The sequence below is a fragment of the Artemia franciscana genome, chromosome 19 (assembly GCF_032884065.1).
Source record: "Artemia franciscana chromosome 19, ASM3288406v1, whole genome shotgun sequence".
NCBI classification, from domain to species: domain Eukaryota; kingdom Metazoa; phylum Arthropoda; class Branchiopoda; order Anostraca; family Artemiidae; genus Artemia; species Artemia franciscana.
The window spans coordinates 8,374,086-8,401,952 of NC_088881.1; the positions used below are offsets into that span (position 1 = coordinate 8,374,086).

The 27,867-nt window shown below is 35.0% G+C and overlaps 2 protein-coding genes across 10 annotated transcripts in view; both read left to right on the top strand.

Annotated features, from left to right (window-relative positions):
• Positions 1 to 627: 627 nt before the first annotated feature.
• Positions 628 to 27,867, top strand: part of LOC136039256 (uncharacterized) — a 36,393-nt gene continuing 9,153 nt past the window's right edge. Inside the window, exons 1-5 of one of the 3 annotated variants that reach the window (XM_065722815.1) lie at positions 634 to 1,897; positions 3,467 to 3,621; positions 9,140 to 9,671; positions 12,508 to 12,641; positions 16,255 to 17,500. In XM_065722815.1, coding sequence (XP_065578887.1) covers positions 1,654 to 1,897; positions 3,467 to 3,621; positions 9,140 to 9,671; positions 12,508 to 12,641; positions 16,255 to 16,383 — 1,194 coding nt within the window. In that variant the 5' untranslated portion in view covers positions 634 to 1,653 and the 3' untranslated portion in view covers positions 16,384 to 17,500. Of the gene's footprint in view, positions 1,898 to 3,466; positions 3,622 to 9,139; positions 9,672 to 12,507; positions 12,642 to 16,254; positions 17,501 to 27,867 lie in introns of those variants that run through there. The other 2 variants (XM_065722816.1, XM_065722817.1) reach the window with 2 other exon arrangements.
• Positions 22,065 to 27,867, top strand: part of LOC136039257 (CXXC-type zinc finger protein 1-like) — a 53,297-nt gene continuing 47,494 nt past the window's right edge. For 2 of the 7 annotated variants that reach the window (XM_065722822.1, XM_065722818.1), the window contains exon 1: positions 22,078 to 22,588. The gene's annotated coding sequence lies outside the window, so the exon portion shown is untranslated. Of the gene's footprint in view, positions 22,589 to 27,867 lie in introns of all 7 variants that reach the window. The other 5 variants (XM_065722821.1, XM_065722824.1, XM_065722820.1 and 2 more) reach the window with 5 other exon arrangements.

Here is a 27,867-nt window from a genome sequence, read left to right on the forward strand (position 1 = left end):
AACGAGGGGGAGAAGGGGGCTCATTCATTTTTTATTATTAGAATGGGAACTACAACTCCCAGATTTTCTAATCACATTAGCCCCATCCAAAGTTTATATCCTCAGGGTGTAACTTATAATCTTTGCCCCTGGGCTCTGGGTAGGGGGGTATCAACTCTGAAGAAATTTTATATGTTCTTGAACTATTTTTAACAGCATTCTTGAATTTTATATTAGATACGTTTAGGGGAAATAGTGCTTTGTGGGGGCACTAGCTACCCTTCATCAGTTTTGACCCTCTAAAGGGAGCTAGAACTTTAAATTTCCAATCAAATGTGCCTTCTATAAAGTTTATTCGAACCCCCTTTCCATAAGAACCTTATATGGTCCAGAGCATAACTTATAATCCTTCGGCAGGAGTTGTTTTTCAACCCTGAGCACCTTGTTATATGATCTTTTGACTATTTTGAATAAAATAGCTGTTTCAAAATTTCTCTTAGATACATTTGGGTTAAAGAATACATGGGGAGGGTTAGCTACCCTCCGATCAGTTTTGACTCTTGGGAACTATATCTCTTGATTTTCAAATGAATGAGCCCTGTAAAAATTTCCTATGATTATATTTTTCCATAAAAACCTTATATGCTAACAATATGATATTAGTCCAGCTTATAGCATTTACTGCAAAGGCTTAGGGGGAAGGTATCATCCCCAAAAACATAATTACTGGACTACTGAATTTTGTTGAACAAAATGAACATCGTAAATTTTGATTAGATGTGCCTAGAGATATGATGGGCGTGACGCAGTGCCTTCCAATTACTTTTGACTCTCAAAAATACACCAGAACATTCAATTTTCAATCGAATTAGCTCCTTGTGAAGTTTCTACGGCAACTCTTTCTGAACGAAGTGGCCAGGTCAGAAGTTAGAAAATGTATTTTTTCCTTTTTTTTACATAATCAAACAGTTTGTAGTAATGAACTGTAAGTAAGGAGCGACTCGGCAAAATAGTAGCCGAAACTCTAAAAGTGGGATTTTAATGTCAATAGATACATTAAAAGAATCAGCTTATTATGTTGATTACAAATATATAAGATTCATAAAGTTTAGTTTTACCCATAAAAAGTTACGAGCCTGAAATAATTTGCCTGATTTTTGAAATAAGGGGAAACACCCCCAAAAAGTAACACAATAACTCAATCAGATTCAGCGTACCAGATACCCCTACTGCAGAAGTTTCGAGCTCTTATATGCAAAAATGTGCATATAGCCTGAGGAAAGTTTTAGCCTGAGGAAAGATGTGTGTTTTATTTTATTTTTCCAAGACGTTTTATTTTGTTTTTTTCAAAGATGTTTTTTTGTTCAAATTTTGTTTTTTCGAGGACCATTTAAAAATGGTCTTCGACGATAGGGAGAGGGTGCATTCGAACAGAAATTAAAAGTTCTAGTGCCGTTTTTAAGTGAGCAAATAGATTGGAGGGCGACTGGGCCCACTGTTTGAAGCCCAATGACAACGTTTTTGAAGAAACTGAATTTCAGAAGGAAGACAGGGGAGGAAGGGGGACTAACACAACTAAAGTTTTCCCACCCACTACTTCATAGCAAATTAGGCCCGTGCATGTGACTTTGTTGTTGGCTTTTTCCGTTTATTGTTTATTTTTCAGCAGAAGCTATGAAATCCGATCAAAAAGATCGTCTAAAAGGCAAAATAAAGAAGAGGGAAGAAAAAAATAAGAATCTTGAAGGAAATGATGAAAGTGAACATGGTGAAAGTGAGGCGCATTGGGAAAGTCAAGACGATCCAAATAAGCTGTGGTGTATTTGCCAGACGCCACATAACAATCGATTCATGGTTTGTTGCGACAGTTGTGACAAGTGGTATCATGGCAAGTGCGTCGGAGTTACAAGGATTCTCGGTAAGTATGGAGCAGATTTGTACCACCTCTATCAAAAAGTACCCCCCCCCCAAAAAAAAAAAATACAACTGCAGGGGGTTGGTTTCCAATACCCTTTCAACTCATAAAAAAATGGAATAGAACTTTCAATTGTTGACGTAGTTTACATCCTCCATAGTCTTTGTGACAATGAAGCCGAGGTAGGAATCAGGAAAGGGAAATCGAAGAAAGGTCTTCCCAGAAAAATCCTGGAGATTGTGTATAAATTTTTACCTCCATCAGGGCCGTAGCTCCAATATTTGTATTCAAGAGAGAGCAAGAGGGGGCCCACCTCCGAATTGTCAATGAGTATGGGATATACTTGAGGGAAAGGAGTGGAGGTTCTGGTTCTATGTATTCTTTTCTTAATTTATTTATCTATTCCCTAGACGGATTTATTCTCTAGACAATTTAATCCTGTTGAGATTTATCCTGGACAATAATCCTCAACATATCCATGCATAAAAGTGAGTTGGAAAGGAGAAAGCAAGACATAAGAAGAGCGTCGTATAAGAATTCTGGCAAATGCCCCCTTTGTAAAATTTCCCCTGAAAACCTCCCTCCTCGTGAAAAATTTCTCCCATTGAAAATCACACCAACACGAAATTGCCCCCTCCCCTCTATCAAAAAAATATATCCGTACTTCCCAATAACAAATACTATACGTAAAAATTGAGCGAGTTTTGTAACTTAAAGACTTTTCCCCGGGACTTGGGGGTCAGGATATCTGACAATATCTCCATATTGTCTCTTTATTTTTGTTGAATTTAGCACAGCCTCGCAAGCCTCGCTTATGTTGTGCTATTCATTAAGAAATGTTTATTTCTTATAAAATTGTTCTACTACTACTACTACTACTACTACTAAAGGAATAGTTATTCGGCCTTTCAACTATTCTGAACAGAATAGCTATGACAAAATTTCGATAACACGATTTTGAGAAAAAGGGGCATAAGGGGCTCTATTACTATACAATCTTTTGGTCACTTAGAAAGGGCACTATGATTTTTCATTTATGTTAGAATAAGCCCTCTTCTGATATTCCTGGACAACAGAGTCCATACATTCACCCATGAAAAAAAAAATAAACACATATCCATGACCTTTCTTCTGGCAAAAATACAAAATTCCACATATTTGAAAATTGGAGCTTGAAAGCTCTACAGTAGGCATCTCGGATACGCTGAACCTAATTGTGTAATTTTAAACAAGATTCTATGAATTTTACGTGGCGTTTCCCTTTTTTCAAAATTCAGGCACATTTTTTCGGGCTGATTGTCTCTGATGGGTAACGCTAAACTTAATGTAACTTATAGGTTTAAAATCAGAGTAATTTTATTTTTTACAGTTCTGGCTACGATTAACCCAAGACGTTCCTTATTTACAGTTTGTTACCAAGTACTGTTTGATATCATATTTGATAGTCTAATACATGCTAAAATGGTGTTCAATCATTGACTAACCCTTCACTCTTCCATTCAAAAACTTTAGACCTCTTCCAAAACCAGTTTTAAATAGGGCTCAAATGGTTAATATCTGTAAATGTTTTAGCTGATATTAGTGAGACGTGGATTTGCCCACTTTGCAGAGAAAAGAACGAAAATAATGGAAGAAAAGAAAATAACTGCAGGCAATCCAGGAAGTGCCCCAAAAAGCAGAAGCTGCTAGATCCAGGGAAGAGTAAAGATACTAAACTCTCAAACCAGGTAATTGCATAGATTATGTTGGTATTATAATGGTGTTATAATTATTATTATAATTATGATAGTAGAAATTATTCTATAAATGAATGGCTTTGTTCCCTCCTCAACGCCCTACTCTTTACGCTAAAGTTTTTTATTGTTTTCAAAAGCAGAATCAAGACAAAAAGTCAAACTTTACCGCAAAGAGCAGGGCGTTGAGGAGTGGACAGTTCATTTCATATACGGAATAAATTCTATTCGTTTTAAGTTTTAATATAGCTCTTTGCTTTCAGCTAAAAGAACTTGTTTTTGTATTTAATTTCTGGACGTTTTTGAATTAATACTGGTTTTGATTTTGGCTTATCGTACATGAATAATTAAAACGAAAGTTGCTTGTTAATTTTTGCTTTTTTGGCTAAATGGCTTTCTAAAAGTTGTGATTGGAAGATTTTGAGAAAGAAAGGGGGTAGAGGAGGCGGTCTAATTGCCCCCAAATTTATTTGGTTACTTATAAAGGCCACTAGAACTTTGAATTTTATCTACGAACGTTTTTATTGGTAATAAATGCACGTAACTTACAAATTCACTTACGTAACGAACTTCTTTATTCGTATATTTTTATTACTTATATGAGTGGCTTTGCCCCTACATCAATACTTCACTCTCTACACTAGACTTTGAATTTTTTTTTCCAATTCCTTAAGAATGACCCCGGACTCACAAAAGCCATTTAATTAGAATAAATAGCTCTGTTTGTTATAAGTTTTAATATTTCTCCTTACTTTCAGTTGAAAAAACTTATATTTTTAATTTGATTTCTCACTCACAAAAGCCATTTAATTAGAATAAATAGCTCTGTTCGTTATAAGTTTTAATATTGCTCCTTACTTTCAGTTGAAAAAACTTAAATTTTTCATTTCATTTCTCATTTTTTTTTAAATAAAGCAAGAAAATTCCAACTAGAAATCCCCCATGATAAATTCCTACATCGAAAGATTTCTCCCTATAGCCCCTCCCCCACCCCTCGCACCATAAAAAAAATCCCCCTGAAAACATCTGTATACTTCCCAATAACATATACTTTAAGTAAACAATGGGCAAAGTTCCTTCTTCTATGAAAAGTACCTCCATTGAAAGATCCTCCTACGTGACCCCCTCCCTCTGACCCTTCCCCCATAGGAAAAAAAAACAAAATATGTGTATACTTTGAAATTACCAACAATATATGTAAACAATTGGCAAAGTTCACAACTTTAAGTCCTTCCCCTGGGGACTCTGGGGATTAAGTCGTCCTTGAAGACATAGTTATTAGATTTTTTGACTATACTGAATAAAATGCCTATCGTAAAATTTTGATCTGGTGACTTAGGGAAAAATAAGCGTGGGAGGGGGCCTACTTACCCTCCATTTTTGGCCGTTTAAAACGGGCACTAGAACTTTTATTTATTGTTAGAATGAGCCCTTCTCACGACATTCTAGGACCTCTGGGTCGATACGATCACCCGTAGGAAAAAAAAACCCACATAAACATGCATCCATGATCTTTCTTCTGGCAAAAAATACAAAATTCTACATGTTTCAAACAGTTCGTGGTAACGAACAGTAGCAAGTAGCGGCCCGGCTCAATAGTAAACGAAAGTCTAAAAAACAGAATTTTGATACTAATCGATGCATCAAAAGAATTAGGTTTTTATGTTCATTTTAAATATACAAGTTTCATCAAATTTGGTTTTACCCATCAAAAGATACGAGCCTGAGAAAATTTGCCTTATTTTGGAAAATAGGGGAAAACACTACTTAAAAGTCATAGAATTGACGAAATTTTTTGTTTAATTTTTTAACATTTTTGAATTAATAAATGTTTTGATTTTGGGTCACCGTACATGAATTAAGTTTATTTTTGCTAACTGGCTTTCTTATATTTTCGTTAAGATTCTATGACTTTCAGGGGATGTTTCTCCCTTTTTTCTACAATAAGGCAAATTTTCTCAGGCTCGTAACTTTTGATGTGTAAGACTAAACTAGATGAAACTTAAATATTTCAAATTAGCATAAAATACAATTCTTTTGATGTAACTATTGGTATCAAAGTTCCATTTTTTAGAGTTTCGATTACTATTGAGCCGGGTCACTCCTTACCAGAGTTCGTTACCACGAACTGTTTGAAAACAAAACTTGCAAATTTTATTTGTGTTTTTCTTTGGCTAAATGGCTTTCTCTTATTTTGGATCGGAGGATATTGAGAAAAAAGGGGTGGGGGAGGAGGCCTAGTCGCCCTCCAGTTTTTGGTTACTTAAAAAGGCAACTCGAACTTTCAATTTTTTACAAACGCATTAGAAAAAATATACGTAGGCTACCTTAAAAATTAACTTGAGTAACGAACTTCTATATTCGTATATTTTTTTACGTATATGATGGAGTTTGTCCCCTTGTTAATACCTTGCTCTTTATACTAAAGCTTAAATTTTGTCCCAATTCTTTAAGAATGACCCCAGAATAACAAAGGTCGTAGAACAAATTGTTAAAATTATTAAAAGTACTTTAGCGTAAAGAGCGAGGTATTTAGGAGGAGATGAACCCTTCCTGTGCGTAACAATTTCTGTTTCTTTTTAGTTTTAATGCTGCTCCTTACTTTCAGTTGAATAAACTTTTTCATATTTATATTTTTATTGTTTTTCTTAAATAATGCTATAAAATCCTGCGCCCCCTTCATGGAATTCCTTTCACCCTATGACAAATTACTCCAAGGAAATATCCTTCCACGTAGCTTCCTCTCCTTAACCTCTCCCCCCAACCAAACAAATCCACTTGAAAACGTCTGTACACTGCCCAATAACCATTACTGTGTGTAAACACTGGTCAAATGTGTAACTTGCAGCCCCTTCCCCAGGGACTCTGGGGGAGTAAGTCGTCACAAAGACATAGCTATTATGTTCTTCGACTATGCTAAACACAATTATTATCTCAAAATTTTGATCCGTTGACTTTGGGCAAAAAATGAGTGGGGGAGGGGGCCTATCTGCCCTCCAATTTTTTTAGTCACTTAAAAAGGACACAAAAACATTTAATTTTCGTTAAAATGAGCCCTCTTGCGACACTCTAGGAACACTGGGTCGATACTATTACCCCTGGGAAAAAGAAAAAAACAACAACAAATAATTAACATGCACATGTGATCAGTCTTCTGGCAAAAAATACAAAGTTGCACATTTTTGTGGATAGGAGCTTGAAACTTATACAGTGGGGCTCTCTTATACACTGAATGTGATGGTGTTATTTTCGTTAAAATTTCAATTTTATATTGTTTTAAAAAGTAGAGTTGTGAGAAAGAGTCAAAATTTACCATAAAGAGTGAGCGTAAAAAACTTTAGAGTAAAGAACGACGTGTTGAGGAGGGGACAACCCCTTGCATATACGGAATAATTTTTGTTTGTCTTAAGTTTTAATGTCGCTCCTTACTTGCAGTTAAAAACTTTTTTTTTTTTAAATTTAGATACAAGTTTGAAATCTCTGCAGTAGGATTTTCTAATACGCTGAATCTAATGGTTTAATTTTTATTAATATTGTATGACTTTTATAGCGTGTAACCCCTTTTATTGAAAACAATGTAAATTTTATCAGGCTCTTGTGATGAGTAAGACTAACTTGATGAAACTCATATATTTAAAATCAAAATTTGAATTTTCTTTATGTATCTATTGGCATTAAGATTCTTTTTTTTAGAGTTTCGGTTACTATTGAGCTGGGTCACTCCTTACTACAGTTCATTACCACGAACTATTTGAAACAGGTTTTCCTGAGATATAATCTAAGCATTTTTTTTTTCTGAAAACTAGGTTCTCTTCTTTCCAAGACTCTTCAAAAGATTGATGTTACTATTCAATTAAATAAAAAATCAAATTTTTTTTAACTGAAAGTAAGGAGCGACAATAAAAGTTAAAACGAACAGAAATCATTCCGTATATGAAAGGGGCTGTCTCCTCCTCACCACCCCCCTCTTTACGCTATAAATCAAGTCTTTAAATTGACAGTAAGGAGCGACATTAAAACTTAATGTCGTAACCTGTAAAGGGGACACAAGGAATTATTTCAGTTCGTTTTAAGTTCTAATGTCACTTCTTACTTTCAGTTAAAACAAACATGTTTTTTTTTATTTAATCTATGAACGTAGAGTCACAGGGAATCAGAGAGGCTTCTTTCATGCTGCCAAACCTTTACTTCTTGGTGACATAAAATACTGCCTACCATATTTGCTACTTCATAATCCATACTTAATCCATTATTCCATATTTCCTCCACTGAACAATCTTAAAAATCTTACTTACCTGATAAGACCATGAACTTTTTTACTCATCTATAACGGCTTTTAGATAAGCTGATTTAAATAGTACGTTCCCAGAACCAAGCCATATTCACTAGCCTAAAGTTTCTTCGCTAAGAAATTACAAAATCTTCTCTAACTACAAAACTGTTAACGTTTCTGTTTACACCTTACCATCTCTTACAGTAAACTAGCTACACCTTTCTAATTTGTCGCTTTTCTGGAATCTCCATTTTTACAGAATTTGTATCTCTCACCCTTCTAAAATAAATTGATCAACCTCTTCTCATTATCAAATGCTCTTCTCATTATCAAATGCACCTTTCTCTTCTCATTATCAAATGCACCTTTCCAAATCCACAGAGGGTTCTTATTTCCACTCTTTCCTAGGCTTCCAGTATTCGGGTTACAGTGGTAGCTAGCATCCTGTTTTTACTGTCACTAAGATAATGGATGAGACCAGCCAAACAATTGCCTTAGCGTGCTTCATTATTATATTTGGTGTTGCATATTTGCTCGAAATGAACAAAAGATTAATAAAAAAAGAAAAAAAATTAAAATTAAATTTCAATTTAAAAATGTAAACATGGATGATGAAAATAGACATTGATTTCTGGCCAGGCACGTGTCTCGACATGGGATTCTAGCCAGACACGAAATTGAACGCCGCTTTATATCCTTTTTAATGAAATCCATGCCTCATCACCAGCACGATCAAAACCATGATAAGCTTCTTGCAAGAGAAAACAAATCGGAGAGAACAATATTTTCCTAGGTGTCTACCCCTCTTTCTCTTCTCTCACTTTTCCTGTCTCTCTCCCGCTCTCTATTTCTAGATGATATTGTCATGGAGCTGCTGAAGGAAATTAGATAAGCTTTATTATTATTATTATTACCCTACTTTAGAACACAAACTACGACTCATACGCTATTTATTGAATACCCTCTTTTGAGTTTTAGATGGAAGCATTACATTACACATAGACTATTTTTTCACTTTTTAGTTCATTTCATAAATAATGAAGACGTCCATTTCATTTCCTTCTTTCTATTATTTTTGTTAATTATTATTCTTGTTCACTGCAACGCTATCCGTTATTGCAAGCTTCGATCTTTTATAAATTTAAAATAAATGCGTAGATCTAATACAAACAATAGATTTCTATAAAAAAAAAAAAATGTATTTCCTTCTTATTGTAAGTTCTTTTCTTTTCTTTGAAGAATGATGTACCGGAATTGAAAAGTAGACCTGAATATGCCACTGGACGGCGGCAGCCAGTCAAAACTACTGCCAAACGAGTTGGAGCCACACATGTCAAACCTATGGCATCGAAGCCTTCTGTTTATGGACAGCAGATAGCGCCTACTGCACAATTCGCTCCTCAACATAATATCGCCCCACAGCCTCCTACTTATGGACAACAACGTACTACTAATGCGACACCTATTACGTCATTCCCTTCTCAGCAAGTTGCTCCTGCTCAACCCTCTTTATATGGAAATCAGCGTCCATCGACTCCGTCAATTGTTTCTCAGCAAGCTCCACCGCTAATTACTTCTCAGCAAGCTCCACCGCCTATTGATTCTCAGCAAGCACCGTCCATTCAAGCCATGCAACAGGCAGCATATGGAACTTCTGGATCCAGTACCTTTTTGCCTGCTGCTCAAGCTGCGACGGCTTCTATGCCCGCTAAACCAGTGTTTCAACCAACTGTACCTTTCCCAATGGCGCCACAGGCATTACCTACCTCAGGTTTGGCTTTATCAATTATTTTAGATCAATGGATTAATTATTTTAGATTTTTGAATTTTTGTTATGTCTTCTGCCTTGAAGAATTAACCCTCCCCCCAACTCCCCCAAAGAGAGCGGATCCGTTCCGGCTGTGAATCACGTATCTGGGACTTGTGCTTATTTTTCCCACCAAGTTTCATCCCCATCCCTCCATTCTAAGCGTTTTCCAAGACTTTAGGTCCCCCCCCAAACGTCACAGGATCCGGTCTGGATTTCAAATAAGTGCTCTGAGACACGATATCCTTCCAAACATCAAATTTCATTAAGATCACATCATTTCTTCGTAAGCTAAAAATACCTCGTATTTCAAATTTTTCAGTAATAGCCAATCCCCACAACTCCCCCAAAGAGAGCGGATCCGTTCTGGTTATGTCAATCCCTTATCTAGGACTTGTGATTATTTTTCCAACCAAGTTTCATCCTGGTCCTTCCACTCTAAGCGTTTTTCAAGATTTTAGGCTCCCCCCAAACTCCTCCAGATGTCACCGAATCCGGTCAGGATTTACAATAAGAGCTCTGAGACACGATATCCTTCCCAACATCAAATTTCATTAAGATCCGATCACTCCTTCGTAAGTTAAAAATAACTCATTTTTCTAATTTCTCAGAGATAAGCCTCCTTCCCCCCAAACTCCACCAAGTGAGCGGATCTGTACCGGCTATGTCAATCACTTATCTAAGACTTGTGCTTATTTTTCCCACCAAGTTTCATCTAGATCCCTCCACTCTAAGCGTTATCAAAGATTTTAGGTCCCCCCCCCCCCAATGTCAAGGGATCCCGTCGCGATTTAAAATAAAGGCTCTAAGAGACGATATCCTTCCGAACATGAAATTTCATTAAGATCTGATCACCCTTCAGTAAGTTAAAATGGATCTTATAAACCTAAGTAAAAGACCAACATTGTGCTTAATTAATGGTCATAAAGGGACATCCTGTTATTAAACAAGGAGATAAAATTCAGTGACCTAATTACCAAAGAAACCAATTACCAATTCTATTAAACAAACAATTAAAGTTGTACCTATAGCTTTAAAGTTAAATCAGTTTGAATTTGTCTGTTGGGGCAACACCATCAATAAATGGATCCTTCAATGTTAGAAACTTCAAATGGTGCAGGGGACGCTGCAGGGCAGGGTGGTTCAGCAAGCATGGGCTCTCAAACAGGAAGTTTAGAATCACTTGGCACAAATAGAGCAAGTTCTGCGATGTTTCCAGATGGTGTCTCGGTTTCGTTCCCTTTGGGAAGATTCCCAACTGGTACAGTTCCGTTAAATGGAGCATTTCCAGGATTTGGTTCGCAGTTTTCGTCCCCTCAAGATTTATTAGAAGAGGGAAAAGAAGAGCCTTTTCTTACAAAAGTCAATAATGATTTTTCACTTCTGCAGCTTGGTGAGCCCTTTGTTTCTTGTTAAACATTATTTGCTATAAATAGCCCCCTCAAAGAATCAACTTTCTGCAATTTTATGCATCAAAATAGGCTATTCCTTCCCCACCCCCCCTCAAAAAGCTTAAAAAATTAAGAAGTACTGATTTTTATTCATATTTCAATACCAATACCCTACTGTGATCACAACTGTTCTCTAATGATGGTATGTTTTTGCATCGGAAAACTGATTTCCCAAGCTAACTCCAGCTTCTTTTTTCTCAAAAAATACCTCATTTTTTTCTGGATTTGAATGGCCAATAAGAAATCTTGAAAATTGAACAATTTAAGAGATTTATGGGAAATTCCTGGGAGGGTGTAAAGAAGGAGACTTGGCACGTCAGCACTTTTAGGTGAATTACGGAATTCTGACTTGATTTAAAATATGTATTTATCATTTTATTCTTTGGTAAGTGTTGTAATTTCTCTTTTTGTCATTAGTGTTCTTAGTTAAAAGCTCTTAGCTGTTCTAAATCTGTTCTAATCAAAAATGATATCTCCCTTTAGATTAAACTTAAAAATAGACGCCTTTCGATTAGAGTTAAGAAATGACAATATTTCTCTGTCAATGTCAATAACCCAGCTTAATTAATTGTGATTAAATTTTTTTCATTTAAGCTTTTCTGAAACTGATGTATAGAAGCGGTTACCTTATTTTACCTCATCTCGAGATTTAAAGGGAATGGTAATTATACAAATTCAAAAATAAATTAGAAAAATATTTAAATCAATAATGATATGGCTACGAGGTAAAAATCTCTTTTAGATATTTAATTTTTATTATCTATTTTCATTTTCGGTATTTTCAAAATTTAAAATTAAAGAGACACTGGAAATGAATAAAAATAAGATGAATAGTTTTTACTGTAAGTCTGAAAATATTCTGTCTATGTGTAACCCTTTCCCTTTTTCCAGAATTTAAAAATGACTGAGAGAAAAAATGTTTTTTTTCAAATTAAACTAATATATATAGTTCAAGATTATTATATACTCTTGAAAAACTACCCCCCCCCAAGTATGGAAAAATTGCAATATTTGGCAAAAAAAAACTCAGGATTATTTTGTTAGTGACTTAAATATAACAGCCTGAAATCCCTGGCTGAATGGTCGGTATCTGAGGCATATGAGCATAATGATTACCCGTTACTATGTAGTAAAACATGTTACGAAAAATTTCACCATCGCTATAATTTGTACCACCAACCTGCAGAACACCAGCCCGGTGATTCCTTTATTACTTGTTTCATTTTTCAAAGGTGAGTGAATCACTTTTGCTTCAGACAAAATTTATGCTCATTATTGCCGTTATTGTTAGTGTCTTTAACTTCTTTCTTTCATCCTTTGCCGTTCAATAGAGCATTTCACTTTTTCAGATGACGAGCCTTGTCGTCGCCTACTGATTACTGCTCCCCAGGCGGTAAACCAGGAGAAATTGTATGGCGTGGCTAATTTGTGCACACCTGGTCTGGAAAGGTTTTATAGGCAACAAAACATAAAATCTCCGATTGTAAGTTTTCTTCATTATATTAAATTTTATTTGAATGATAAATTTATTTCTTTGACGTGTTAACACCTGGTTTAGACGGTTTTTATAATAGGACGGACTGCTTAAAATCACCAAGGGCAAGTTTTCTTGCACAAGTTTTCTTGCAAAAAATTGCGGGGGGGGAGCCTCAAAAATTAACCCAATTTTTGATAATAAGGGGGAACACCTGCATAACATATAGTCATCTTAATGAAAATCACACCATCAGATTTAGTATGTCAGATAATTATACTGTAAAGGTTTCAAGCTCTTGTATACAATTAAATAAAATAAACAAGTTTTTTCAACTGAAAGTAAGGAGCAACTTTAAAAATTAAAGTAAACAGAAACACTAGGTATATGAAGAAGGCTGCCTTCTCCTCAACACTTCGCTTTTCACGCTAAAATTTTTGGTACTTTTGAAAAAAAAGCTTCTTATTGTTCCAGTTAAACGACCCTCGTGTTTCAGGAGTCGTTCTGAAGGAATTGGGAAAAAATTCCAATTTTAGCGTAAAGAGGAAGGCATTATTATCTAATGTCTGATCGTTTCAAAATAATCACAGGAAATCTAGCTCATCTCCATAGATAAATACCCTCCCCACTGATATATCATCAAGACAATTTAATCCCAGTGAAAGGCTCCACGCGTAAAATTGATACGGAAAAGAGAGCAAGAAATATAAAAATAATTTTGTATAGGAATTATGGCAAATTCACCAAATGTATGATTTCCTCTGACACGTTCAGCCCCTGGACACTTCCCTCCCCGTGGAAATTTCCCTCTTGGAAAACACCCCTGCAGAAAATTCGTCTTTCCACCCTAAAATGTATGCAGGCTTCTAAATAACAAATACTATGCTATAACTACATACTATAACTCGAAAACTTTTCCCGTTGAGCTTTGAGGGAGGGGTGTCATGTTATATCCAAAGGTATAGTTATTGGGGGTTTTCTCTATGATAAATGAAATAGACGTCTCGAAATTTTAATCCGGCGATTTTGGAAAAAAGGGGAGATGGAGTGGGCCTAGTTGTCCTTCAATCTCTTTGGTCAATTAAGAAGGGCATTATAACTTTTAATTTCCTTTTGAATGAGCCCTCTCTTAATATTGTAGAGCCACTGGGTAAACATGATCATCCTGGGGAAAAAACAAACTTGCATCCATGATCTTTCTTCTGGCAAAAAAATACAAAACTATAGATTTTTGTAGATTTAAGCTTGGAACCTCCACACCAGGGTTCTCAGATACGCTGAAACTGATGGTGTGATTTTTAATATGATTCTACTACTTTCAAGGGGTGTTTCTGCTTTTTCAGAAAATAAGGCAACTTTTCTGAGGGTCGTTACCTTTGACGGGTAAGACTAAACTTAATGAAACGTGTTTTGATTTTATTTGGATTTTAACTTGTATCAATTGTTATCAAAGTTCTGTGTTTTACAGTTTAGGTTACTTTTGAGCCAGGGCGCTCCTTACTTACAGTTCCTTACTATGAAATTTTTAACAAGTGGGATTTTACCAGAAGTAAGATCATAGATCCGTGTTTATTTGTTCTTTTTTCTTTGTTTTTTTTTTCCCAAGGGATGGTTGGAACCACTGATCCTAGAAGATTGAGAGAGCTCTTTTGAACGGTAACTATTGCTTTGGCTCATATTAAAAGTAAAAGCTTATTGCGAAAAGAAACTTATGGGGATTTCAGAAAAAAAGCAGAAAAGTGAAGCTCCTCAAAAGTTGTGTCAGATTAAAATGAAAAGCATACCATTGGAAATGTCATTGTCGAAAACCTTGAACAGATATATTACAGTGCCCTTCTTTGAAAAACAAGGAAAATCACTTCTTTTGTATGGGTAGCCCTGATCTGTCTCCCGTTGTTTTGTTCCTTTTTTTTATGCAGGGCAAGTGGGTTATCAGAACATTTAAAGAGAAATGTTTAACGTCTTATAAAAAATCTACTTCATATATTTATGAGCTTTTGCACTAAAGTTTTATTTTTGGAATATTTCTTAAGGGATTGGGCTATTAGACTATTAAATAAAAAACAAGTTGTTTTAACGGAAAGTAAGGAGCAACATTAACACTTAAAACGAACAAAAATTACCTCGTAAATGAAAGTGGCTGCTTCCTCATCAACTATTTTCTTTACGCTAAAGTTTGACTCTTTCTCTTAACTCTACTTTTTAAAACAGTAAAAAAACTTTAGCGTAAAAAGCGGGGCGTTGATGAGGAAGCAGCCCCTTTCATTTACAGCCCCATATCATTCAGCTGTAAAGAAATTTCTCAGTACAGATACCATATCGGATTATTGGGAACACCGTTTCGAGGTTCTGTACTGGAGCAGTTCTAGTCTCTTTTTATTGATCAATCCCACTATTTTTCCTGGGAAGGGTTTACTTTTACATCTCCAAAGACCGCTTTGTTCATAAGATTTGTGTATAGTTTTTCAGCCTGCAGAATTGATTCATTAACACTGAAATTTTCTTTGAGAGAGACTTTGAAAAGCAGAATAGCATGTAGAACGGCTCATTATTGTATGTCAGAATAGTTGCCTTCTTGTAGTGTGGGAAAAAAGAGGTTGCAACGCTGAAAAGGGTAAAATCACATATTGATGGCTATGAAACTTTTGTCTGATACATTGTACATAAATTTGCTTTTAGTTTTGCGCTCAGCTGGTCGTTTTACACTGGGACGGTGCTTCACATACAGGAAAACAAATATTTGCCAAGAGTTCAAGTTTTTTGTTGAAAAAACTGAAAAAATTGACTTGAAATGTAAAAAAAACTAGTTTATTGTCGACCTGGAATATGCAACTTTGGATATGTTTTTGACCTTATTCTTCCTATAACATGTCATAAAATAATTTATGTTGCAAGTTGTGTGCAGCACTGGCTTGTTTGCCAGTAATACATATCAGTAACACCAGCACAAATAAACCTACTGTGATATTCCCCTATGTTTATAGGACTATATAAAATTAGTATTTTACTGAGAGCACAATATCCAAGTAAAAAAGAATATTGATATAGGAGTTAAGAGAAAGTGTGCAGCGTCATAACATCAACTAATATATAAGGATTTCATAGTCTTACTCTGTCTATGATATAATTAACTTTCAGCTTGTGTTCAAAATGGATTTCCCTAGAATGCTTTATTTTCATATTGTAACCTTTTTATTGTTTAATGTTTTCAGTAAAGTGCAAGTTTTCTATATCCTTCAAACGTAGTGAAGCATTATTAGTTGGTTTATTTTTACTATTTTTTCATCGTATAGATTTAGGTAATGAGAAGGGGTCAACCCTTCTTGTTTACCTACTAATTTATGTTTCTTTTGAGTTTTTATTATTTTCAATATGCTTTAGCTCAAATATCAGACAAATTCAGGAGGTATTGTCATGGATCGTGGTATTCATCTGCACGGGCTATATGTAATATTAAATGTAGCATAGGTCGATAACTTTGTAGTTGTATTTAAAGATGTCACTCGGAAGAGTAGCTCGTATTTCATAATATTGATGAGACTCAGATTATAAATTCTATTGATAAAAATGGAAAATTATTTTGTTTTTCTCCCTCAAACAAATATTTTTTTTCCTTTTTCAGCAACAGCATGCGATGTTCGTCGCAGAGTATAAAACCACCAGCCAAGCAACAAATGCACTGGAGATGCTGCAGGGTCTAAATTCAATGCTTTTTGACTGTCCTGGTCAACTCTTTGTCAAATTCTGTTAGAAAAAATTTGTCAAATTCTACTAGAAAATTTTGAGATAGTACTATACCTTTAGATTTAACATGACCCACCAGAGTCCCTGGGGATCGGTTTTAAAGTTGTGAATTTGTGCCTTATTTACGTAGAATATTTTCTATTTCTAAGTAGACAGACATTAATTTTGGAGGGATTGGGATTTTGTGCCTGGGCTGGAATTCAATTGCGATAATTTTACAGGGAAGGAAAACTTGCATGGATTACATTTTTACAGAAAATTTTCCACTGGGGGATTTCTACAGGATTTTTTTTTCAATTTGTCTTACGCTACTTTCTCTTATTTTCAATTTTGTATGCGAAGAGTGTCCGGAGGAAAGATTTAGCTTGTTTTGAATTCCGGAAAACTTTCTATGGAAGGGAGGATTTCCAATGTGATCAGAAAAACGATTAAAGCTTAAAGTCTTTTTTCAAATGAAAGTATACTAAATCGTCTGCAAGAAATTTCACGAAGAATTCAGGGGATTTTTCACAAGGATGGAATGGTCTGCAATAATTTTAAAAGGGGTGTCTTTTTTCGTGTAGGCGGGGGGGGGCTTTCAACGGAGGAGTTTCTCCTGAGTTGAGGTTATTGTTCGTACAGGATGAGGTAGATTTACTGGTATTATTCGAAAAATGATTAGAAATCAAACAATTTTCTCAACTGAAAGTAAGGAACAACACTAAAACTCAAATGATAAAAAATTATTCCGTATATGAAGAGTTTATCCCTTCTCAGTAAATTACTCTTTACTCTAATGTTTGACAATTTGACTCAATTCCTTTAGAAAAACTCCTGAAACATAGGAGCCACTTGTGAAAATTTAGATTGAAGAGCAAGTATTGAGGAGGGGTACGACCCCTTCATGTATGGAATAAAATTTCTGTTCGCTTTGAATTTAGTGTTGCTCCTTACTTTCAGTTGAAAAGACTCATTTTACTTATTTAATAAGTGTAGAATTGCATAGTTCGGGAATAACACTGTGTTTTTAAGTTATTTATAATTTATATCGTTTTTTAGTAATATTTATAGTAATGTTTTTAAAAGTAATGTCTTTTAAGTAATCTTTGTTATATCCTGAATTTTGACCAATAAATGAACATTCAGTGAAAATATGTGTTTACTAGGGTTTCCAAAAGCTCGAACAATTCTCCGAATCTCCATTTGAAGCTTGAGTGAAATTCAATTTTACTGCCTTTGATTACTGCCAGTTGTCCTAGAATGTTGCGAGAGGGCTCATTCTAACGGAAATGAAAAGTTCTAGTGCCATATTTAAGCGACCAAAAAATTTGGAGGGCACCTAGGCCCCCTCCCACGCTAATTATTTTCCCAAAGTCAACGGATCAAAATTCTGAGATAGCCATTTTATTCAGCGTAGTCAAAAACCTTTTAACTATGTCTTTGGGGACGTCTTACTCCCCCACAGCCCCCATGGGAGGGGCAAAAAGTTACAAACTTTGACCAATGCTTACATATAGTAATGGTTATTGGGAAGTGTTCAGGAGGATTTTTTGGTTGGGGGAGGGGTTGAGAAGAGGGGTATATGCTGAGGGAACTTTCCATCGAGGATTTCGTCATGGGGGAAGAAAATTTCCATGAAGGGAGTGCAGGATTTACTAGCATTATTAAAAAAAATAATGAAAAATAAATATGAAAAAGTTTTTTTTTCAGCGGGAAGTAAGGAGCAGCATTAAAACTTAAAACAAACAGAAATTATTACCCATATGAGAGGCTCACCTCCTCCTAATACCTCGCTCTTTACGCTAAAGTATTTTTAGTAATTTCAACTATTTATTCTACGCCTTTTGTGATTCGGGGGTCATTCTTAATGAATTGGGACAAAATTTAAGCTTTAGTGTAAAGAGCGAGGTACTAACGAGGGGCAAAACCCCTTCATATATGTAATAAAAACATGAGAATACAAAAGTTCTTTATGTGAGCTAATTTAAAAGTTACGTATATCTTTTACTAATAAAAAGATTCGTAAAAAATTAAAAGTTCTAGTTGCCTTTTTAAGTAACAAAAAAATCGGAAAGCAACTAGGCTTCCTCCCCCGCTCTTTTTTTGCTCAAAATTATGAGAAAGCCATTTAGCCAAAAAAAAAATATATACAAATTTTGTTTTAATTATTCCTCTGTGGAGAGCCAAAATCAAAACATGCATTGATAAAAACGTTCAGAAATTAAATAAAAAAAAAAAGTTTTTTTTAATGAAAGTAAGGAGCGACACTAAAACTTAAAACGAACAGAAATTACTTACCACGAACTGTTTGAAAAGCTCTTCTTTTCCCTCTTCTAATAAATCTTAATTCTAGTTTTTCAAACAGTAAAAAACTTTAGCGTAAAGAGCGGGGCGTTGATGAGTAAAGAGGGACGGGCGGTACGCAAAGAGCAGGGCGTTGATGTTTCCTCATCAACGCCCCGCTCTTTACGCTAAAGTTTTTTACTGTTTGAAAAACTAGAATTAAGATTTATTAGAAGAGGGAAAAGAAGATCTTTTCAGACAGTTCGTGGTAACGAGCGACCCGGCTCAATAGTAAACGAAACTCTAAAAAAACGGAATTTTGATGCTAAAAAATACATCAAAAGAATCGGATTTTCATGCTGATTTTAAATATATAAGTTTCATCAAATTTAGTCTTTGTCATCAAAAGTTACGAGCCTGAGAAAATTTGCCTCATTTTGGGAAAAAGGGGGAAACACTCCCTAAAAGTCATATAGTCCTAACAAAAATCACACCATCACATTCAGTTTATCAGAGAACCCTATAGCAAAAATTTCAAGCTCCTATCTACAAAATGTGGAATTTCATATTTTTTGAAAGAAGACAGATCACGGGTGCGTGTTTTTTTTTTTTTTTTTTTTTTTTCCAGGGGTCATCGTATCGACCAAGTGGTCCTAGAATATCGCAACAGTGCTCATTCTAACGGAAATGAAAAGTTCTAGTGCCTTTTTTAAGTGACCAAAACATTGGAGGGCACCTAGGCCCCCTCCTATGCCAAAATTTTTCCCAAAGTCAACGGATCAAAATTTTGAGATAGTTATTTTGTTGCACATAGTCAAAAACCATAATGACTATGTCTTTGGGGATGACTTACTCCCCCACACTCCCTAGGGGAGGGGCTGCAAGTTACAAACTTTGACCAGTGTTTACATACAGTAATGATTATTGGGAAGTGTGCAGACGTTTTCAGGGGGATTTTTTTGGTTTGGGGGTGGAATTGAGGGGGGGGGACTATGTGGGAGGACCGTTCCTTGGAGGAATATGTCATGGGGGAAGATAAAATGAGTGAAAATGGTGCAAGATTTTCTAGCATTACTATAAAAAAAAAACAATTAAAAAATTAACATGAAAAAGTTTTTTCAATTGAAAGTAAGAAGTAGCTTTAAAACCCAAAACGAACGAAGATTATTACGCATATGAGGGGATCTTCTCCTCCTAAATACCTTGTTCTTTATGCTAAAGTATTTTTAGTAATTTCAACTATTTTTTCTGCGGCCTTTCTGATTCAGGGGTCATTCTTAAAGAATTGGGACAAAAATCAAGCTTTAGCGTAAAGAGCGAGGTATTAACGAGAGGAAAAAAACCCTCATATACATAATAAAAATATAAGAATATAAAAGTTTGTTACGTAAGTTAATTCTTAAGTTACGCATATTTTTACTAATAAAAACGTTTGTCAAAAATTAAAAGTTCTAGTTACCTTTTTAAATAACCGAAAAATTGCAGGGCAACTATGCCTCCTTCCCCACCCCTTATTTCTCAAAATCGTCTGATCAAAACTAAGAAAAAGCTATTTAGCCAAAAAAAGAGTTAGTATGCAAATTTCATTTTAATAATTTATGTGCGGAGAGCCAAAATCAAACATGCATTAATTCAAAAATGTTCAGAAATTAAATAAAAAAAACTAGTTTTTTTAACTGAAAGTCAGGAGCGACATTAAAACTTAAAACGAACAGAAATTACTCCATATATGAAAATGGCTGTTCCATTCTCAATACCCCGCTCTTTACGCTAAAGTTTTTTACTGTTTAATAAAGTAGATTTGAGAGAAAGAGTTAAACTTTAGATTCTACTTTTTAAAACAATTAGAAACTCTTTATGTATACTATATACTAATATATGTAAACACTGGTCAAACTTTGTAACTTGCAGCCCCTCCCACGGAAATTGTTTGGGAATAAGTCGTCCCCAAAGACATAGTTATTAGGTTTTTCGACTATTCTGAACAATATGGTAATCTCAGAATTTTGATCCGGGGATATTGGGAGAAAATGAGCGTGAAAGGGGGCCTAGGTGCCCTCTAATTTTTTTGGTCGCTTAAAAAGGACACTAGAACTTTTAATTTCTGTTAGAATTAGTCCTCTCGACATTCTAGGATTATTGGATCGACACCATCACCCCTGAGCAAAAAAACAAACAAATAAATTGAAAAAACTGTTGTTTTTGTGATAAAAATTTTTTTTGTCACTAAAAAACAAACAAATAGGATTATTGGGAGGATAAGATCACCCCTGGGGAACACTCATCTGTGATTTGTCTTCTGGCAAAAGATACAAGATTCCACATTTCTGTAGATAAGAGCTTGAAACTTCTACAGTTGGGTTCTCTCATACGCTGGATTTGATGGTATGACTTTAGTTAAGATTCTATAGCTTTTAGGGGATGTTTCCCCCTATCTTCTACAATAAGGCAAATTTTTTCAGGCTTGTAAATTTTGTTGAGTAAGTCTAAACTTTAAGAAACTTATATATTTAAAATCAGCATTAAAATACAATTCTTTTGTTATTATCAAATTAGTAATCAAAATTCCGTCTTTTAGAGTGTGGGGTACTATTGAGCCGAGTCGCTCCTTATTACAGTTTGTTAGTAAGTTGTTTATCAAACAGTTTTTTGATAACGAAACTTAAGCAGGGTACAATACGGCTCAAAAGAAACCAATAATAAGAGCCAGAGTTTTGATAACAATAGACACATCAAAGAAATTGAATTTTGAAGTTGACTCACAATAAATAAAATTTATCAAGTTCAATGTTACCCATTGAAAGCTACGAGACTGAAAAATTAACTCAATTTTGAAAAAAGGGGGAACACTTTCATAACATAAAGTTATCTTAATGAAAATCACACCATCAGATTTAGTATGTCATAGAGTTTCACTGTAAAGGTTTCAAGCTGCTGTATACAATTAAATAAAGTAAAACAAATTTTTTTCAACTGAAAGTAAGGAGCAATTTTAAATGGAAAGTTCCCTCTTGAAAACCCCCCAGCAGAAAATTCGTCTTCCCACCCTAAAATGTATGCAGGATTCCAAATAACAAGTACTATGCTATATACTATAGCTTGAAGACTTTTCACGTGGGGCTACGAGGGAGGGGGGTCATGTTATATCCAAAAGTATAGTAATTGGGGTATTCAACTATGATAAATGAAATGGCAATCTTGAAATATTAATCGGATGATTTTGGAAAAAACAGGAGGATTCACAATTTTTTTTTTTAATTTATCCAGCACAATAATCCTCAACATATCCATGCATAAAAGTAAAAGTTTTTCAGTTCAGTTGAAAAAACAGAAAGTTGAAAAAATTAGTTCAACTCAAAAATTAGTTCATTTAGTGATAAATGAAATGGCAATCTTGAAATATTAATCGGGTGATTTTGGAAAAAAGGGGAGGAGTCACAAATTTTTTTTGAAACTTATCCAGCACAATAATCCTCAACATATCCATGCATAAAAGTAAAAGTTTTTCAGTTCAGTTGAAAAAACTGAAAGTTGAAAAAATTAGTTCATTACAACATCAACAAAGGAATAATTGAAAAGTGATATATATTGTGGTTAATTACCTGTGACAGACTCATAGACTGTTGCTCAAATTTGTGGCTACAAGTATATATTTTCCATTGAATTTGGAAGTTTGAGAGGAATTTTACCTGCAGAAGTGTTCCAGGGTACTGCAGTCATTATACGGTCCTGCTATCTATCAGCAAGAGCTCCTCAGTCACTTTAAGCTGATAGGGAGCACTGCAGACAGCCTTTTCTTCTGCTTATTATTAACATTGTCACAATAATCATCGTTGTGTATATAAATATGAAATGCAGTCTGCAAGGACAGTAGCTTACAATTAAGAACAATAGACTATGAAATTGAGTTTACCTAATAATCTAATCCAATTAGTTGAATATTGGCTAAGGTTTGTTGTTCATATATTTTGATTAGTTTATTATCAGGAGTACTGATTTAGGATTCATTTGCAAAGGATCTAATCCATCACCTTGTTTGACCAGTTTTGAGTGAAGTAAGCGTGAGCAATAGCATAGCCAAGCAAGTGGGGCTTATGTCCGTTTAATTTGATTTAACCTTGGCAGCTATTATTGTGTTATTACAATAAAGGATAATTTTAGTCACTCAGATTACTCTGGAGAAAGCCCTTAAGGACTTGTCTTTGAAGCTTGGCTTGTGGCCATTTCTGCATTGTAATCAGAAATTAAAGGTCAGTTATCTGCACAATTCTCTGAAATGATGTCTGAAATTCAGTTGCTGAATTCAAAGCTCTCAGAAAAGGACAAACTAATCTCTGAGCTGAACTTGAGGATTGAACAACAGGAGCAACAATTACTGGAACTAGAGGTTAAAGACTTTAAGTTTAATCTTGTGCTTGGTTTAAGAAAGGAAAAAATGGCAAAACCCTTGAGCAAAACCTTCAAGATTTACTCAGAAGTTCTCTAGAGATTAAAGACAATATTCAGATTACTAGGTCATTCAGAGTCAAGCAAAAACAAAGCAATGTTTCTGTTTGTGGGAATACCAAGAAACCTAGTTTACTGCCTGTTGTCTTATCTTGCAGCAAGGATTCAGACATTCTTACTGTCATGAAATCAGTAGGTAAACTAAAATGTTCTTCACTGTGTTTTTGCACTGATTTGCCACCCACCCTAATTGTAATTAGAGCCCAGCTGCTTGCCAAAGCTAAGGCTTAAAGGACTAAAAAAATACCTGCATGTACAACTAAGGCAAATAGGCGCTGTTCTTAAGTTGGAGTATCACAATGCATCAAATGAGCAGTGGTCAGACAACAGTGACTAATCTAATTATCATTGTGCAGGTTGCCAAAGATTTTTTTTTGTTTTGCTTTTAAGATTGCCCAATGTTTAACTATGTTTCTCATGAATTTTTTTTTTTTTTTTTTACTTATGTATTTTGGTTTATTTTTAAAAACATCAGTTCAAAAATTATATGTGCTTTTTAGTTATTATCAGTACTCAGTAGACTAGAGATCCAATATTCTGGGTTTTGCAGTTCAGCTGCCCAGGACATGATGCAATAATGGTAAGGTTATATGATTGAAAATCATTTGGACATGCTGGGGAGTGACAGACTGATGTCTTTTGAGACAAGGCCACTTAATTTTGCTTTTTTTTGCAAATCTTTATTACTGAAAATCATAATTCAGTTGTAAATAATTCCCCATCAGCTTATTATTCATCTTTGCATGATGTTGCTAATACACCAATCCTGAATGATGTGTCAATTGGATTTATGAACATCCAAGGTCTTCTGAGTAGTTTGAATAAAATAGTTACTTTACTCCCTTCAAAATCTGTTAGTATTCTTGGTGTTTGTGATTGAATCTTTTTTGAATGAAATAACTGTACCAAATGTTGAAGTTCCTGGTTATGTTTTTACAGCAAACAATCAGTCAACTAAGAGTAAGGAGGGTTTGGGATTTTCTATTAAAGAGGAAATTTCATTTTGCCAGCTTTCTGAAATGCTTTGTGAAATTATTGCAATTGAATCTAAATTAGGGCTACAAACTGTACAAGCATGTTTTGTATATAGGCCACCTTTGTCATCTGTTTTCCTAAAAGTTAGTAGTCATTGGCTAGTTGTGAGGTGATGCTAATGGGTGACTTTAATATTGACCTAATGGATTATGAAAATGATACACCTACATCTAATTTCCTTTCCCTTTTATTTTCAAGGTTTCTTTCCCCTGTGTATAATATTTCCTGTTGTGTGACTGCTCCTTCAGCAAAATTACTTGATAACATTTTTCTTAAAAGATCAATTAAGAGTAGTAAAGCAAACTTTATTTTTCAATTTAATTTTGCTAAATAGACATTTAAAAAGGCCCCTTGCCACAAACAGAAGAATGTGGTAGGCTAAGCATTTTCATTGTGATTTCACCCAAGAATAGGAAACTTTTGACTTAAGGACCATCAGATCATTTTACTACTTTAAACTAGAAATAAACTATGTCAGTTCCTGCATATTTCTTGAGATCAGTGCAAAATGGCAATCTTTTCCATTCTTTGGCAATGTTTTCCCCACCAATATCCTCTGCCAAATTCGGAAACTGGACACGTAGTGGGATAATGGTTAAAAATGAGTGCCCAGGAGACACAGCTATCTTTGGGTGCAGCTTTAGCTGACAAGAATTTGAACTGAAAAACCTTTTCCTTATTATGTTGCTCAGTTCTATCATGTATTCTGTACACAATGTTTTGAATGCAATTTCAGCTGATAACAAAATATTGTTGTTGATAAATATAACAACTACATGACTGCCATAGTCTACTTCTTTCATATCTCAAAAGTGCTGTGGGTCCTTGAGCTGTATTAAAGGTGCTTCTGTTGTCTCCATGCAGCATGGCTTCATAAAATGGTTCATAATCACTTTATACAGCTCACTAAATTGACTACACAACATGTAAATTTAAATATCCTCCAACTGAAACAACTGATTAAGGTCAGTAAAAAATGTTAGGATATACAAGAGAAAAGGAAAATAAGCTTTGAATGTAGGAGACAATTATTTTTCGAGTATAGCTGTTGCATTGGCTGGCTTGTTTCCTTTTTTAAATCTTTCACTCCAAAAAATAAGTATCAAACAATCCCATTGTTTGAGACAACGCATAGTAACTGGAAGCTGGGGAAAACACCTAGTTGTGGAATGGTGCAGGATTCTGCGTTCGTTAAGCTCCATACACTTCTGTATTTTGGCAAGCACACCAGCCCTTTTTGGGCTTCTGCCAATGTAATTGTATAGGTCTTAACAGAGTTCTTTAACGTCTGTAGATATCTTATGACTTGCTGCACTGGCAAACAAATGGATGGAGGGGCATGTACACCAAAGAACAAATAGGTTTGGTAAATCCAGTGAAAGCTTTGCTTGCACACCACCTTTTCCCCCCATCATCACAGATGCATTAATGATTCAAAACCAATCAGATTCTGCTTTGGCACACCCATCGATTTAAGAAGAAGTTTTGTTAACACTGTAAATATATATATATATATATATATATATATATATATATATATATATATATATATATATATATATATATATATATATATATATATATATATATATATATATATATATATATATATGTATATATATATGTTTAGCTGTGCGCTGTTGTACTTCAACCAATTACAAGAATGAGTCCATCACAACTTTCTTCCATCCACCATTCTTAGTTTCGTTCACTTTACCGACATGACAAATAACAACAACAAGGCTTTTTCAATTACTCACTTCAGTACATTAGTCAATGATTACCTAATAACAAGTCTTTCTAACTAAGTTCCACAAGTCCACATAAAGTTACTTCTCCAGTTATTTAACTAATCACATGTTTATTTTTTGTGCAACCACACCAAACATCTTTTGTTGTTTCTAAGTTAGGAAATGCTCTTTTTAAGGTTTCTGGAAGCTCTTTCATAATATCAATTGCCAAGTTATGCCTCACCAAAAATCCACTTTAAATCTGTACAGCCTGCCTGATTTTCTGACTTTTTAGAAGCTTTTCATTCGTTTCATATTATCTATTGAGGACTGTACCATGGGGGCAGTAACTTACCCTCAAGGTCAATATTCCAATTTGGTGTAAGTTTTCTTTTGTCCTTCTGCCTCCTTGTGATAGCTTTCTTCGCTCCAACAGCTGTTTCGACGTGTGATTCTGCCTCATCAGTAACTGAAGGCGCTTCTTAATCTTCTAAACTGTTGCTACAGCTAGCAGCAATAGAAGAAGAAAAAGCTATCCGAATGAATGTCCTCTTCCCTTGCTATAACAGTGCTTGCAGACCGGCTCAACTCTGAATATACCTTAGCACTCCAACAGCCAGATTGTTCTATTATATTTTTTATATTACAGTTTCTTAAATTTTAAGAGTCAATAGATTGCTTTAAAAGAAAAATCAGAGGCTTAATGCCAGTCAGGATTCAAAATAAGAGCTCTGAGTCATAAGGTCCTTCTAAATATAAAGATTCATGTAGATCCGATCACCCACTCATAAGGTAAAAATACCTGAATTTTTCTGATTTTTCCTCTCCATTCAGCCCCTTAGATGGTTGAATCGGGGAAAACGACTTTATCAAGTCAACTTGTGTAGCTCCTTATCACGCTTACCAATTTTAATGGTCCTAGCACATTCTGAAGCACCAAACTCGCCAAAGCACTGAACCCCAACCCCTAACTCCCCCAAAGAGAGCGGAATCACTCTGGTAACGTCAGTTATATATCTACGACATTTCTTCCTCCAACTCCCCCCAATGTCAACACATCTGGTCAGAATTTGAAATAAGATCTCTGAGACACGAGTTCCTTCTAAATATGAAATTTCATTAAGATTTTATCACTCTTTGGTAAATTAAAAATACCTAATTTTTTCTAATTTCTTAGAATTAACCCTCCCCCCAACTCCCCTAAAGAGAGTGGATCTGTTCCGGCCATGTCAATCACGTATCTGGGACTTGTGCTTATTTTTCCCACCAAGTTTCATCCCGATTCCTCCACTCTAAGCGTTTTCCAAGACTTTAGGTCCCCCCCCCCCAAACGTAACAGGATCCGGTCTGGATTTCAAATAAGAGCTTTGAGACACGATATCCTTCCAAACATCAAATTTCATTAAGATCAGATCACTTTTTCGTAAGCTAAAAATACCTCATATTTTCTAATTTTTCAGAAATAGCCCATACCCCCAACTCCCCCAATGAGAGTGGATCCGTTCTGGTTATGTCAATAACTTATCTAGGACTTGTGATTATTTTTCCAACCAAGTTTCATCCTGGTCCTTCCACTCTAAGCGTTTTTCAAGATTTTAGGCTCCCCCCAAACTCCTCCAGATGTCACCGAATCCAGTCAGGATTTGCAATAAGACCTCTGAGACACGACACCCTTCGCAACATCAAATTTCATTAAGATCCGATCACTCCTTCGTAAGTTAAAAAATAACTCATTTTTCTAATTTTTCAGAGATAAGCCTCCCCCCCCTCAACTCCACCAAGTGAGCGGATCTGTACCAGCTATGTCAATCACTTATCTAAGACTTGTGCTTATTTTTCCCACCAAGTTTCGTCTAGATCCCTCCACTTTAAGCGTTTTCAAAGATTTTAGGTCCCCCCCTCCCCCAATGTCACGGGATCCCATCAGGATTTAAAATAAAGGCTCTAAAAGACAATAT